Raw genomic sequence first — 16,294 nt, 5'->3', positions numbered from 1 at the left:
GGCTATCTGAAGAGGTTCTTTGAAAAAAAAAGTTCAGTTAATTTTGGAGTTTTATTTAGCCAAGATAGGAGACAAAATTTTAAGAAATAAATTTAAGAAATCCTGGTTTATGTGTCACTCCAGGCTTTCACCTGGGGATTCCTGCATCCTAGGAAGCACTCTTCCCCCTTAATTACAACCCCAACCCTGCAGCAATCATAAATGAAACAATATTAAACCTCATTAATAATAATGCATTTACAAAACATGTGGAAATTAAGGAGGGAAAAGGCATACACCTACATAATATATCATAGCTTTGAAATGTTCTGAAAAATTAAAGTAATTGTGTGTTGCTACCTAAAATTTCAGCCAATTTAATAGGAAGAAACCTGGCAACGTGAGTTAAAATTTAAGACTTTTTATTCCATCACTATTCTCCTAAAATTAGGATATACATCCCTAGTAAGTAAACAAATTATATGACTATATATTGTTTATAAAAACAAAGACATGGATAGAGGTGGGCAGTCCTTGGGCTTCCCACAGGTCAGGGAACCCTGATTGCTCTTCGAGCAGATGAGGGAGGGGGACTTGATAGGGGGGAGGGGGAGGGAAATGGGAAGCGGTTGTGGGGACGAGGCAGAAATCCTTAATAAATAAATAAATTAAAAAAAAAAAACAAAAAAAACAAAGACATGAATGTAATCTGAACATATCCACTAAGAGAGGTAGCAGTGGGTAGATTGCATCTGCCCCCACTGTAATGGTTTAGATAATTTATTGGGTTACAAGAGTGCATTAAAATTATTACAGTTTACGTGATTCCTGTAAGATAATATTGAAAAAGAATGTATAAATAAATCCACACAATACCCCTATTTTTTTATAAAGTACTGTTAAAATAGTCTTATCTGTTGTGTGTACATTTATTATAAACACATTTGTTTGTGGACATCAAATGATGTGGAGACGGATGAATTATTTTAGGCAAGGGTGTGTTGAGGGTTAAATGTAGGCGGTAGTCGGAAACCTGAAGCAGTCAACTAGAGTAGCTACCTCTATGTAACCTTGCATGCAACCTGGATTTCTTTCTCAAGAGGTAAGGTTAACATTTTTGCATAATGGCTGCCACTTATTTTCCTTTGTGATTGCTCATGTCCACTGTGTAATTATAAAATTTCCTTATTTACTTTTACATGTCAATTTATTATTGTTTCCCCTCTTCTGAGAATATGGTGCTTTCTATATTGTGTATATTGTGCCAAATGAAGCAGTATGGGAATTGCAACTGTAATTTAATTCAAAATATTAATGTTCCTTATGATGCTCAGAATTATCAAAGACATTAAAGTAACATTTTAATAGTTCTAAATTATTGCAAAATAAAGAATAAGTTGGTCTCAGTCTTCAGATTTTAAACAGGCACCCAATAAACACTGCAGAACTCTTTTGTGGTTTCCATGTATATATAACATACCAGCATTGACAGTAAGCCTGACCAGGAGCTTGTAATAAACAATTAAAATATTATTGTATTAACACCTTGATGTTTATGAGAATGTACTTGAATGCATCTTAACATAAGGAACGCAATGTTGTTTTCTACGAATACCAATCTACACTGTGGGCAATCTAATGAACTGAAACCATCCCTTATTATCCCAGCTTTTTAAATGTTGCAGATTGGGGAGGTGACTCTGTAATTAATACATTTGCTGTGTGAGCATGTGGATCAAATTTGGATCCCTGTAATCCCAATGAAAGGCAGGCAGAGATTATGGAAGATTAAAGCAAACACAGTAGACTGACTAGGTAACAAACTTGGGCACAGCAAAAGACTGTGCCTCAGTTTATGAGAGTGATAGGTGAAGCTACCCGATGTCAACCTTGGGCCTCCACAGGCATGTGCACACATGTGCACCTGCATAAACTTGCATATCCAAATATGTGATGTACAAATACATGCATGCAGCATACCCTACCAAAATAAAACAACGAAATGCTGTCTTTTTTATATTGATGTGTGAACTTTAAGTACTGGTCTCTGGTCTCCATCTTTGGAGGCCCTGTCCCTGTGACCGCCAAACCTTTACCCCTCCCTGGAGGAGGGTCAAGACAGCCCACCAAAAAACTTGACCCCTCCCCCAGTCTATTTAAACTGCTCCCCTGGAAAGTCTCCTCATGGTCTCTTTCCGTTTCTTCTTGGTGGTCGCATTTACAGCTTCCCCGTTTCCCCTCGGGGTCACCCAAGAGCTCAGAAATCCCATTAAACCTGGATATTTTAAATTTGGTTTGTTGTGATATGGCTTGATTGGGATTTTTGTATTGGCAGAGAGCTTGCATTAGAAAAATTCCTAACATGAACAAAGTTTAATCTCGTGTGTTCAAGTTCTTCATTGTGTGATTTTCTTTGTGCTTCCCAACTTGAAGAATGTGGATGTTGCAAGTTCTTGAAATATATTGTATATGCCCAAATGTCAAATTGACATATTTTTTTCTCTTGGGACCTTGATATCTGAGCTTGAGTTAGATTGTTTCTTTGCACAGAATAGTGTTCACAACACTCCTTCCCTTCTCTCTTGAGTTGAAACACCAACTATAAGACAGATTCTCAAGACAGATAAATAAAAAAAAGTGCCTTTGGTATCCCTTAAGTAGTAAGTGTTTCAGCTCAAGAGAGAATGAGTGTTGAGAGTAAATGGCATGAAGTAAATGTACATGTATAGGTTAAATAAGTTCCCTAGAATGCCTGTCTGAATAATGTATATATATTCACATCACCGTGAGAAACATGGAGCCCACAACACACTCCTTGAGAACAGGTTGTTCTCTAAGTTCTCCTCAGAAGAGTAGGGATGCTCTACTGTTGATGTCAGCAAAGGGAAGGAATACTTTTTCTCTTTTTCCAGATTTACCCATCAATGATTCTAGATAGAGTATTGTCCTTTATTGGAAATCTGGAAGGGAAGAATATAGGCTCATTTCTAACATCTGAATGTTTCTATCTCTATCTTGAGGTGAGGGCTTTACTGATTGTTCCAGATACATGCATGGGAATGAATGAATACAAATATGTAAAAATATGTAAATATATACATCCAACTCTATATTGATGAGGACTAGAGAATTCATAGCATAACAGTTTTTACATGATGTGATTTCCACAGTTTGCAGTTGGAAAATTTTCCCAACTGTGTTCTATGGAAAAAGAAAAAATGGCATTCTAAAGGCTATTACCTGCTTGGCTCTTGTTGCTCTCTTACCCGGATATGAAGCCACTGCATGCGTGTGTTTGCTAGAAGTGAATAAAGCTAGATCGAGAGGAATAAACTCTCTCTCTCTCTCTCTCTCCTCTCTATCTCTCTCTCTCTCTCTCTCTCTCCTCTCTCTCTCTCTCTCTCTCTCTCTCCCTCTTCTCTCCCTCTCCCTCCCTCCCTTTATCCCTCCCTTTTCAGAGAGAGAGAGAGACTACATAACATCTGCACTGTTCTCATGCCCCCTCCATTCAAAGCCCCAGGGAGTTTGGATTCCAATTTGCTGGCAGTGGGACTGGAGTTTGATGTTCTTACTGTGGTATTTTCCAGAGTCCACTGATGTTAGTTTCACAGCAGTAACCACTATAAATATTTTCTTAGACTGTTTAAAGTATTTAAGTGTTTCCATTGGTGCACATTGATGTGATATTTTTATTTTTTAAAAAAGAAATATGAAAAGCAAAAATTGACTGCAAACATAAATTTGATTAACTTAAATTTCTTTGATGTGGTTATGACTAAAGTGAATTAACCAGAAATTAATTTGTTACTAGGAAACTGTAATTTGTATGTAAAATAAATGAAAAAATTAATAAAAAATAAATTACAAAGAAAAGAAAGGAGGGAATGCTTTTCTGGGTTTTTCTACACATTTTGTGAAATAATTAACATTTTTAATTTCTTAGGTAATTTCAAGGGTAGAATGGAATGAGTCTAATTGTCTTGTAAGAAATAGAAACCACTTCCTTATTTCTATATTTTCTATAAATTTAAGTGCTGCAGTCACTGTCCATTCGCCTTCCAAGCTGCTAATGTTGCATCAACTATCTGTCATCTAGCTTGCCAAGCCTCTCTGACAGGGAGTCTTGAACAATGGAGCCTAGTTGATAAAAATATAGATTTTCATGAAGCAGAGCTTTATTTTATACCAAAATTAGATGGACATATCCCTGTCATATATTAATCATCATAACTATTTGAGTCATTTCTTACTGAGTTGGAATAAAATGTGTAAAATAAACTTGTATAGATTTATTGACTTGTTTGTTTATATTGTTACTGTTGCTGGGGATGGATTCTAGGGCCTGGCATAATAGGCAAGCACCGAATTACAGAGCTACCTCCTCAGCCCTGAATCCTCTTTGCTTTAGTTGAGATGCTTCCTCTCTAATGTTTGTGTCAATCTGAGGTAGACTTCAGTGATATTTTTAAATGCTATTTCATAGTCCTATTGACATTTTTTTATTTCAATTCAGATACATACCCTTCCATGGAGCAGAACTCCCCACCAGTGCTAACATAGTTAATGGCAGAGAGGGAAGGTATTGATTGCCTCAGTTCCCAAGTGGAACCTGAAGGAAATGGGAACTCATATCTATCCACAGCAAGGCAAAGCCTCGTCATTCTTGCTTGACTCAAATCCTATGCTGAAGTGTTAAATTATGGTGAAAAGCAGAAAGCAAGGCAACTAAGTATTTTTCCTTAATAAATAAAGAACACAGGTCTGTATCCATTTGCAAGCAATTTCGCATATGTAAAGTACATAGTTGATATTATGCTCTTACAATGATAATTTTCTGATTGTCTCCTATGATTGTCTGACTTAATAAAATGCATCAAGCATAACTTAATTATCAGCAATCATTTCATGAGTCAATGAATGATGGTCAATATAAAGTTGTTAAAGAAATCCTGGCTGATACAATTGACACACACGCACACAAAACACTTTTTATATAGAGGCACTTTTTTGATTTGATTTTAAATAAAACATTTCATTTCTTACCTCATCCAAGCCATTTCTCTTTTCTTGCAAGGGACCACTATGTTTTTCTCCATTTTTTTAATTTTTCTTCTCAGAATTATATGTTGACTCTTTTTCACATATTCAGTTTATGTAGAAATAGTTTTTATCACTGAAAATCTTATGTCATATATCATAACCATTAAAAAGTTCCAAGAGCAACCAGGTGATGGGTAGTAGACAAGTTTCTGTCCATACTAAAACCAATGATACTCACACATATCTTCGAATGACTAAAGTTAAAATTGTATCCAGTGCACTGACTGTCGCCTGGCTACATAGATGCACTAAAGAATGGCAATTGTAAGTCTTATAATACAAAACTGCTGCATTGAAATTTTCCACATGTAACACTCTACCTGTAGGAGAAAGGAGAAATGTGAGCCTCTTCTTGCTTGGAGACTCATCTGTCTATGCAATGGGAAGGAGCTGTGTTTACAAAGAAAAATGATTCTTCTCTATTATATATGCTACTGAATCCACTAATGGGCAAATTGAAGAAAGGATTCTCCAGGGATGAAATAAAAGACCATTCCATATGCCCATCTATTTATAACCTCACCCCACCTGTGATCATACTCTACCTTTTGTTATGCAGGTTAAATTACCTCCTGTGTGTGTGTGTATGTGTGTGTGTATATATATATATATAACATATCCATAAATACACATATACATATATATATATATACCTGATCCAATAGCTGAACTGTTATTAGACTCTCCTTTAACTCCATTTCCTCCAACACAGCACAAAGGCAACTTTCAAATGATCCCATTACTTACATAAGAAACAAGTTTGCATAGGTTGGTGTGCATTGTGAAGAAACATGCACCTTTATTTCATATACATGGCTCTACATACCAAATAATTTCATATTATTGCTTACTTGGTTCGGTGGTATTTTTTAAAAATAATAATAGTAATTAGGTTCCTGCTTAAGCAGTAAATCTTAAGAAAATGATGGGCATAGAGTTCAGGGGTGTGAAACTTTTTCATTGTGTTTTAATTTTAGCCTGACTTTACGGTTGATTCACATTTGATTGCCCATAGCTCCCTGATGTTCAGTACTTCTGTCTCCACATACCATACCACATCTATTTAGCTAAAGTAGTTGATGGTTTGCAAATTATTTATGTGTTAAAAATACATCAGAGAACTTGAAAAACTTACATCTAGCCCTCAACATCTCCCATTTTGCAAATCCAAAATTCATTTCAATGACTCCAACAGACTCAGCAGAACAGTAGACATTTATGCATCCTCAAAGGCAGAACCTTCCCTATGAATAACAATAAAAAGTTACTGCTATCTAATCAGCAAACTGGGAAATTATTGAACATTAACAAATATGGTTCATATTTGTCCTGTTTTCTATGCTGTTTTCTTCTAACTTATCAAACAGGCCACCAGGATTTAGAGATGTTGATAATGCAACCCATATAATCCCATCTCAGGAAAGACCAGAAATTGGAATCCATCTCTATTTTATTGCAAAGCTGATATTCCATTCTGTTATTTTTATCCTATTATATTTGCTCATTTACCTGCTTTGTATCAGTTTTGGAGAGAAGAAGAAAATGTGTCTTGCAAAGGCTTGCACATCTTATCTGTGGAAGCTTCCTAAAGCAAGTCCATCCAGCAACCCCCCCACCCACACACACACACACACATTTCTACCTCTGTGCTCACCCACACCTAACCAGGTTTTTGTCTCTTTTTTTCTTTAAGAGATTAGCTGTTTTCAGGACGAAAGCATCAACAACTCTTTTCCTTAAAAAAGATTGTAGATTTGCAAGATCTAAGTGAATTTGGTCTGTTACCCCCCCTCCCCCCTGCTCTGGGGCTTTGTCCTCTGTACTGAAAGGAACAAAGAAGGGACTACTTTCTCTTACAACACACTGGGAAGGGCTAGCATCGAGTGATCCAGTTCGTCTACTTTTGATGCAGCAATCTTCACATGTAGTGGTATTCATTTACATTTTTTTTCAAATAAATATTGTCAGAGCAAGGAACCTTTCAGGCACATTCTTCCACTTTCTTCTCTATACCCTTTTTGATCATGTTTTTTCTCACTTCTATGCATTACCAATAGAGGAAGAGGACACTCAGGGAAAGGTCAAATTCTCTCTAAAGAACGACACGTAAGCCGGACTCGAACTTTGCTTCTCGGTTTCCGTGCCATGTACCCACTGGTCTTCCAAGGCTCCCCACCAATTGTGCCACAGGAGGACTGGCCTTGGTTTCAGAGGTTGGAAGCCTACTAACAAGGTTCATTTTCCTAACCTCAGGGCTTTCTTTTTAAATCGAGAGAATACTAGTACCTGGCTCCCATACTGACTGTCATCCTCTTTATTTTTTAATTATTAATCACATTACTCATTGTACAAAATAACAGACTGCCTCACAGTATTTTTGTTCATGTGCATGATGCACTTTTCTCATATTTACATGCATTACTCTCTCTTGTCCCCGCCAACTGCTGGTCCTTTTCCTCTTACCAAATAGTATAAAATTGTACCTTTTTCTATTTTACACACATACACACACATTTTAAATAGAGACTCTACATACAAATGAATGTATATTTGTCCTTCTGAGTGGTTTATTTCACTTAGTATAATTTTCTCTGTGGCTATCATTTATTTTTCTACCAATGACATAATGTCATTCTTTATAACTTAATACGACTCCCTGGTTTATACATTTTCTGTGTGTGTTTATCCACTGGTAGTCAGATTCCACAGCTTGCCTACTGTGCCTCATTCAGTAGCAGACAGGGTGTGCAGGTATCTCTGGCTGGTGTCTTGGAGACCTCTGCGAATATTCCCAGGCCTGATGGAACTGGATCCCGTTTGTTAAGGCTTTATTTCCATTCAGATGATGAGAACAGGTGAGAAGAGGCACTAAAGTCTGTCTCAAGGAGACTTCTCTTTCATCCCTAAGTTGAACAATAAGGAGATAGGTGTGAGAATAAAATTAAAGATAGGGAAATATAGTATTTTACGAAGTATAGACAGAAAACTTTTCTTAATAGTGATTTTTTAAAAAAAATTATGTAACACTGGTATGCACCAGTCCAATTCAGAGAAAAAGTACTGTAGATTCTTAAATGCAAACATTAAATCATTCTTTGAACAAATTTTTATTGAGTACTTGTGGGCAGCCCATTGTCCACGATGATGTGGAATTAGGCACGGCATGCATGTCTTAGAAAATGTATATTCTAGGTCTGATAGCATTTTGAGCCCTCATTTGAACATACAACAACTGGGTGAAATAAGACCTATTAACAAAATAAAAGAAAATAAAGTTGCCTTTATTATCAAGTTGCTATCATTTGTTGTTATCCTGTGACTAGGGTATGCACAGGACGTCACTCAAACCAGGGTCCCTTGGATGGGTTTCCTTAGCGCTGCACAGAGACCAAGGCTTGGGCTTTGGATGCCACCAGGGGTTGGCTAGTCGCCCTGCCCAGCCCCGCCCTACCGGCTGCTGGGCGCGTGGCACAGAGAGAGCGGGCAGCTGAGTTCCCATCGCCAGGCCAGTCACCACCGCGCCAGGTGAACTGTTTAGACTCAGCTCGCACAGGCACAGACTTTGACCGGACGCTGCCCCAGTGACCTGAAGCCTCGGGTCCTTCCTTGGCCCCTCGCAAGACGTCCCGCAGGTCTCACGTCCCAGCGAGGGTGCCTCCGGAGCTCCAGTGGCTGTGGCTTAGGTTGGGCGGCTCCCGAGGCACATCACCTGTTTGACAGCCTCTCCCTAAACCAGAGAGCAGCACCCGCGCTGGGAGCCTTGCGGGTCACTTGCAGCTCCAGCGGATTAGAACTCGCTTCCCTGCTCCTTCCTCTCTGCAGTCCCATTTAAAGCTAACTCTGGCATTAAGAAAAAGCTGAGTGGGCCCAGTTTCTGCAGCGCTTTCTTCTGCAAGATGGTAAGTGAGGAGCTGGCTTTAGCTAGTCACACTGCCAGAACCCCAGGGGTCCTGGAAGACAATAAACAGCATTTAGAATGTATTCTACCCTGCGAGATGCCTTTGTACTTTCCAGTTAATATAGTCCATTTCTGTTCCCCCGCACCCCTTATTATTCTCCGCTCCCTCTCCTGCATATTTGCTTCCTCGTCCCACCCCTTTCCCCTCACCCTGTGCGGACCTTCTTCCACCTGTTCCTCTAGATTATGCTCATATTTGCAAACACTTAGATTTGAAATCCTCACGAGTGTTTGGGGTTTGTTTTCCTCTCAGGTGTCAGTTGCTTAATAGCTTAGCTCTGATTCCAAGAATAACCTCGGGGAAAAAAAAAAAAGAATCCACCAACATACTTTTAGAATAAAAGAAAATAGCACTTGATAAACTTTTGGCTGAATTTCTTCAGGCAGCACTGGCCAAGTTGTATTTGCCTCAAAAGTGTACCTTTTCAAGTCTTCACTCACTGGCAGTGGGGGCCTACGGTGAGTCTAGTGACTCAACAATAATAACTTTCGTTCTTTTATTCTTTTTTTATTCCTCCTCTTCTCCTTCTTCTTCTCCACCCTCTTCCTTTTCCATACCCTTTGCCTTCTCTAAATCATGTCCAATAAAGTCCTCAGAGCAACACCAACCTTCGAGTAGCCAGAGTTTGTCCAAACTTGGGCTCTGCTGCAAGGAATGTTTTTGACTTGATTAAACATTGACACATAATTAAGAACGGGCCGATGGACAGCTTAAGCTAGGAAGGAGGTAGACTGCTTGCCCCTGCATGGACGTTTGGAAAGACCACATTTGAGGTTGGAGGACTGAGTGGGGTGGAGCTGGAAGGTGCTCACTGAATCAGAACACAGTGGAGAAAGGCATGCCAGGCAGCTACTGGTGGCACAGTAACCTGGAAAGGGTACCTAATGATGATGATGGAGGGGTCAGAACCCACTGCCTATATTCTCATGTTTGATGGTGTACTTGAATTGATGTCACACTCCTGTGACTGGAGTTGGGGCTAAAATGTATGTGATCATCTCTGTAAACTTATATGCATATACATGTTTATTCATTCACATGTAAGAAATGCACCTGATTCAGACTCCTCCATTAGGAGGTTCCTTGAAATGATGCCATGGAGAACTGTTCACTTAACCCTTTGTAGTCTGTGATCTTTGCATTTCAAGATTTGTAGAAATACAAGTCAAGATATCTGCTACAGAGCAACAAGTGGTCCTTATAATCTGAATAGTGAGATCTAATTCTTTTTACTTAATTCTGGGTAGCACTGCAATAGGAAATGCTTCTCTGCTGTTTACAAATCTGGACCTATCTGATACTAGTTATTTGGTGAACAACCTTAGGAAAGTAGTGGGGAATTCAAAGAACCCCTTCCTTTTTAGTAATTATAATCTCACCATTCAAATATGTATCTGGACCTGTACTTACCATTTTTATTGTTTATTTTCTTCACCCATGTAATTTCTCTCTATTTCTCCCACTCTCTCCCCCTCCCAACTGCCATCATGCCATCTCCCCTACCCCCATCAAACTGAAAACCAAAGAACACCATTCTGCCTTGCCAAGATCAGTATTTTGTAGGAGGCCAGAGTTATAATTGCCCGTATTCCACTACAACGTCAGAATCTAGTGTTGATGTTTCCAAGGAGACTTGGGTCTCTTTCTGGGCTGCTGGTCTCCTGGACAACGCTGAGCCCCAACAAGCACCACAGACACAGGGTAAGTTTTACCCTTCTCCTTCACTTGTAGAATGGGTCTTTTGACAGCCAGGTAACTGTAGGCATTGAGGTCTGGTACTCAACAGAAAAAATAGAAAATTTAAGTAAGCCCTAAGACTCCTGGATTTTTTTTAGCAGTAAAACTGGTTGTTCTGTACTCATCAATTAACAAAAATGAAACCCTTCCTCTTGTGTGCTAGACAACTTGTGTTGTTTTCTAGATTCTGGAATTCTTGGAGATTGCCAAGTCAGGAGTAACTTTGGGTCAATAGTACAGTTTTATAAACAGCACCTAATAGAACATTTTTTGAATCAAAATATCAGGTATAATTTGGAGAGATTCTTATGACTTTGAGAGAAAAATCAAGAGTGAGTAACAAAGTTCATTTCATCATACAAAAATTTTGTGAACAGTACTTCATACACCAAAAAAATCAGTTCCCCTTCACATGTGCAGTCAGCTTTAGAGAAATGTCCAAGGTTGGTGGAAATCAAACACAACACTAACATTGACCTGAAGCTTAATGAGTACTCTTAAACACATTACAGGGATTTCCATATTAATGCTTCATTTCCATAAAATTTTCAGGCACCTCAGAATTAAATAACTGTACATTCATTCTGCCCCCCACTTATTTTAGAGACTGTGGGAAGGGATATGAAAAGATGCTGAGGCAAAACCCAAAATGAAGGAACCATATGTCAAGGAGGAAGTTGTTCAGTTTTTGATTTTTCACTATAAGCAAAAGCAGGCATGGAATGTTTCAGAATGTGAACCCAAGTTTTATTTTGTTTTCTTACCCATTCCAACTTAATTCTAAATGGTTCAACAAAGACATTTGAATTCCCGCAGGTTAAATGGGATTGAGGGTTGTGGGGTGAAAACAAAATTACTTGAGATGGAGAATCAATTTTTACTTGATGGGCATTACTCTGAAAAACAAAAACAAAAACTTCTATGTAAAAACATTAATGCAGTTATGGATGCTAGAAATAAACAAAGTATAGTTTAGCAGTGAAATTTCCATAAAATTCTTTAGAGTAACAAGAAGCCAATCACTAAGGACAATGGGGAGAAGACTTGGGGATTTGACTCAGCCATGGGGTGTTTCTCCAGCATGTCATGTAACAGGTCCTAGTTTTAGTGTCTAGCTTTAATAAACACTGAAAAATGTTATCATACCATGACATAAAATCGTGAACAAATTTTGCCCTTCAGATTTCAAAAATAGAATGGGTGAGAGGAAAACGTGGCTCCGCAACACAGGGTTTGATTATGGAGTCAAACATAATGCTATCAAATGCTAGAGAAACAGAAATTAGGATGAATGCTGGAAGGGAGTAGTGGAGTTGCAATATTATGCCTAGTGGGAAGGCAGGGTCAGTGTCTCTGTAAAGGAAGGGACAGCCTTTATTAACTTAACCAGCAAGAATGTACATATACATTTCAAGAGCTGCCAGTTCCTAAAATAAATCTCTTTAGCCACTTTTGTAGGTAGCACATAAATAATTCCTTACATTCTTCTTGAAATCTTTAAAACTTTTTTCTGTGGGAAATAAAAGTAATTAAATCTATTAAACTTTTGAAGTTGTCTGCGAGTTTTCATCATAATTGTAAACACGTCCATTCATTTCTTCTGTATTTTCACACAGAGGCATCTTGCGATCTCAGTGTCCCTGGTCTGGATTCATGTTCATGGGAAGAGGCTCAGCTTTCCTCTCAGCTCTATAAAAATAAACAGGTATGGATAGAGAGTGAGAGAGAACATTGAGACTAACATAGTTCCACAAAGTCTACTCTTCCCTGAGTCTCTCTTTATTTCATGTTGATTTTTAGTTTTAAATTGTTTCTTTTTTTAATGCATAGTAGCTCAGTGGGTTTTTTTTTTTGTGGCACACAACAGTAATTGTGTGTCTGAATAGATTAAAGTTAAATGCATAAGTTCACAGAAACAAAAGCTCCAAGAAAACCTATGGGTGACCTCTCAATTAACCAAATTGCTTTTCCTTATCTGTGGAATACTGCTACAATCCTTCTCTGAGGATCACCAGAGGACTGATACAGCCGTGTTTTAAACGATAAACATAGCTCATCTTTGAGAGAAGGGCCGATGATAAATGTTTCCCCCAAATTACTTCCTCTTCCAGGTCTCATCTGTGGTTGTTCCAAATGAGCAGTTTCAGTTATTGAACACACAGGCTGAGTGATCTGAAGCTGGGTAAAGCCAGGTCACAACTTCTGTTTTTATTTTCTGAAGTGTGAAAGGAAGGAGTGCAACCAAGTCTTCTAACCATGCTTGCTATATTTAAACAGTTCCATGCAGCTCACTTTCCCTCACACCACCTGACTCCCTGTGGTTACAGTTTTTTGAGAGTCATTTGATCTCCTCAAATACTTTGCAATGAATGGAATATGCAGTGCACAAAACTGAACAATCAGGTGGTAGGGAGTGTAGATTTAATTTAAGACCTGGAGGACCAGGGCTCTTTGAAATTATGTTCATAAAATAAACAAGAATGAATCAGGTTTAAGAAGGTTGGGGAGCAGTGCAGAATTATTAGGTTACAAAGCCAATAGAGGGGAGCACCCTTCACTATTGTATGCATCTTGCAGCTCCAGGATACTCTCCTACAGAAGGAGGAAGAACTTGCTAGGCTACATGAAGAGAATAATAACCTCAGACAATACCTGAATTCTACTTTGGTTAAATGTCTGGAAGAAAGGGCAAAGGTATGTATGTAATTATCTGTTTTCCAAACGCAAGGCAGTGACTTGACAGAGGAAATCCCTACGTGACACCTCATGATGAAACAGATGAAGTTTACCTAATAAAATGTCTGCACAGGAGTCAGTAAGATGGTTAATTATCCTTAAAGAAATACATAACTTCAACAGGATTTTTAGATAGCATTTTCCAGAAGTTTCTAGTTTCAGATTTTTAGCTCGACATCACAAAGGAAATTAATGATGAAAGTTAAACAGAGCAATTGCTAACACTGCTGAGGTTAATAAAGGGTAGAATATTGGAGTAGAAATAAAATGTAAAAAAAATATTAGCAGTTCTAAATATGTGTTAGATGTCAACTAAAAGGCTAGCATCCTTGGGGCCTTTGTTATTGTAATTGGCAAATGGATGGGCCCGGAGCCTTGGTAAGAATCTCTCTGGGAGTTTTGAAAATGGCTAACTAAGTACAGTACTTTATATGCATCTAGGAAGAACTGAGTTTGGATCCTGAAAGGCTCACATTAAGCCAAACACCGTAGATTGCAGGGATGCAGAGACAAGTAGTTCCTTGCATCCCACTGGCCAGAAGCCTAGGAAGATCAAAAAAGACATTGACTGAAATATAGAGGAAAACACTCAACTCAGCCTCTAACCTACACACACACATGAGAGAGAGAGAGAGACAGAGAGAGAGAGAGAGAGAGAGAGAGAGAGAGAGAGAGAGACCTACACACAGGAAAAAAGAGAAAGAGACAGAGAGGATCAGAAATGTTATGAATATACTTGGGCTCAAGGCTTCTCCACTGGTGATTAGACATATGCAAACACTCTATCATTTTATCTACACTTTTAGATGAACTACTTTAACTCACAGATAACTAGCTCAACTGTAACCCATTTATTCTTCCTTTCTTCATTTTTTCACATTTCAGCTTGCATTTGCCATCATTCTCATTACTATGTCTATCATCAGTATTACCTGCTTTCTAGACAAACTATGGCATTGTTTGATCTAACTTTGATGTCATCTCCTGCATTGGAGTACAGAGAGAATCATCAAATTGGACTCCTTGCAATCCAGTTAGCCTTGACTAAAACAAACACATCTGTACAGTTATTAGTCTGGGATCCTAACATCAGATATCAATCCATAAAATATAACTAAGTCATCTTAATATGTCATTTCTAACTCTCTCAATATCAGTTTTTCTAAACTTAGAAAAATATAACACACAACATGGGAGTGCTTTGAAAATTAATATGATAAAATTAGGAGACGGTGAGTGTTGAACTCAGAGGATCTGTCTAGATTCAGAGGCATAAGATTTACATCTAGGCTAAGGAGTAGTGAGATAATCACTAATATGCCTGTGTCTTTATTTATTAATTATTTAAGAGCATTTGCATCTTATGAGAAAAAAAACATACCAGCAATGGTCTATAAATTATGATCTTACTTCATTTACTTATTAACAAGTTTAATAAGTGGCAGCTGCTATTAGTATCAGCCTTTATTTCTCTTAGTTGAAATCTTACAGATGGCACTTGCTTCCTTCAATATTTAAAAAACTGAATAAAGAGAATTAATTAAAGCAACAGCTTATTAAGGATGTTTACTCAATAAACAGTAGCAAATTGACTACTTTGACTTGTGTGGGAACACAGAAGACATTTAGCCATTTTTTCTCCTAAGCAAATGGGCAAATAATAAATATCCAATGGAAGAAAAATTTTCAAATATTGCTTTTCCAGAAATTGCTCTCATCAGATGACTTCTCCAAAGTGTGTGGAAAACTCAGAAAAGAGAAGAGGAAACCCAAAGAACACAGGCATCCCCCTGCTGAGATACCCCAGTCAAAAACTGCCAAGAGAAACCTCTCCACAGAGTTTTCTAACTGTGAAGGACAACCCGGGCCCTGTGTGGACCCCTGGGTTCTTCAAACCCTTGGGTTGAAAGACCTCAACACCATTGACGACACCCTTCCAGCTAACTACAGTGCCATTGCCTTCCATCCCAGAACAGTCCCCAGTACATCCCCCCAATTTCTACATGACACAGTTGGCTTTGAAACTATTCCTAGAGATTTGCACCTTGACCGTGGAGAGAACAGACTACATGCCTCCCATGGCAACACCATCTATCAGCAAGACTGTCACTGCTTTCCTAGGCTTTCCAATCCTCCGGTAGGGGTGCAAACTCTTGCTTTCCACAGTGGAGATGTGTCACCCAACAAGACAGAAGTGGCCTTTTCCACATCGCTGAGCCCTCACTGCAACGTGAAAACACACTCTTTCCACCAGGGACAAGCCTTTGTGCGCAGAGATGAGGAGGGAGGCTGGAAGTTTACCTGGGTCCCTAAGCAACCTTAGCGACCCCTCTTCTATCACAGAGTACTGCCAGGACCTCTGTTTACAAAGATCTCTTTCACATGGACTTGACCATTCAGAACACAACAGCGTTTGCCTGCCTTCTGCCACTGCCAGTGTTCCTTTAGGTTACTTACTTAAATCTGCAGAATATGGTTATCAGGAAACCATACTACTAGGTATCTGCTCTTCTTTTACTTGTATTTTACTTGTTTACATGTCCATACCTGCAGTTAACTTTCTCTTTTTGTCTGACACCTGGAAATTTATTTTCTAATCACATATATTTTCAAGACCAAAATGTACTATCTCAACTATGGCCAGTTTAACAACATATCATTTTTGGTCAAATGGTCTACATGATGCTTTTATTACTTCTCTGTTTGTCTTTATTTCTGAAAAATACTTTTAGAATGAGCCCTATTTCTGCTTCACACCCTTACTACTGAGTGTTCACAAATTG

General features: G+C 38.5%; 1 protein-coding gene across 1 annotated transcript in view; it reads left to right on the top strand.

Annotated features, from left to right (window-relative positions):
* The window catches only part of Gmnc (geminin coiled-coil domain containing), a 32,586-nt gene extending 16,661 nt beyond the window's left edge, over window positions 1-15,925 (top strand). The window contains exons 2-5 of the mRNA XM_041677921.1: window positions 10,565-10,739; window positions 12,392-12,480; window positions 13,353-13,469; window positions 15,217-15,925. Coding sequence (XP_041533855.1) covers window positions 10,565-10,739; window positions 12,392-12,480; window positions 13,353-13,469; window positions 15,217-15,834 — 999 coding nt within the window. The 3' untranslated portion in view covers window positions 15,835-15,925. The remainder of the gene's footprint in view (window positions 1-10,564; window positions 10,740-12,391; window positions 12,481-13,352; window positions 13,470-15,216) is intronic.
* Window positions 15,926-16,294: the final 369 nt, after the last annotated feature.

The sequence above is a fragment of the Microtus oregoni genome, unplaced genomic scaffold, assembly GCF_018167655.1.
Source record: "Microtus oregoni isolate MIOR12 unplaced genomic scaffold, Mior012 000029F_ref0000214, whole genome shotgun sequence".
Taxonomy (NCBI): domain Eukaryota; kingdom Metazoa; phylum Chordata; class Mammalia; order Rodentia; family Cricetidae; genus Microtus; species Microtus oregoni.
The sequence above is the reverse complement of the archived record's forward strand: the minus strand, read 5'-3'. Positions and strand labels throughout refer to the sequence as shown.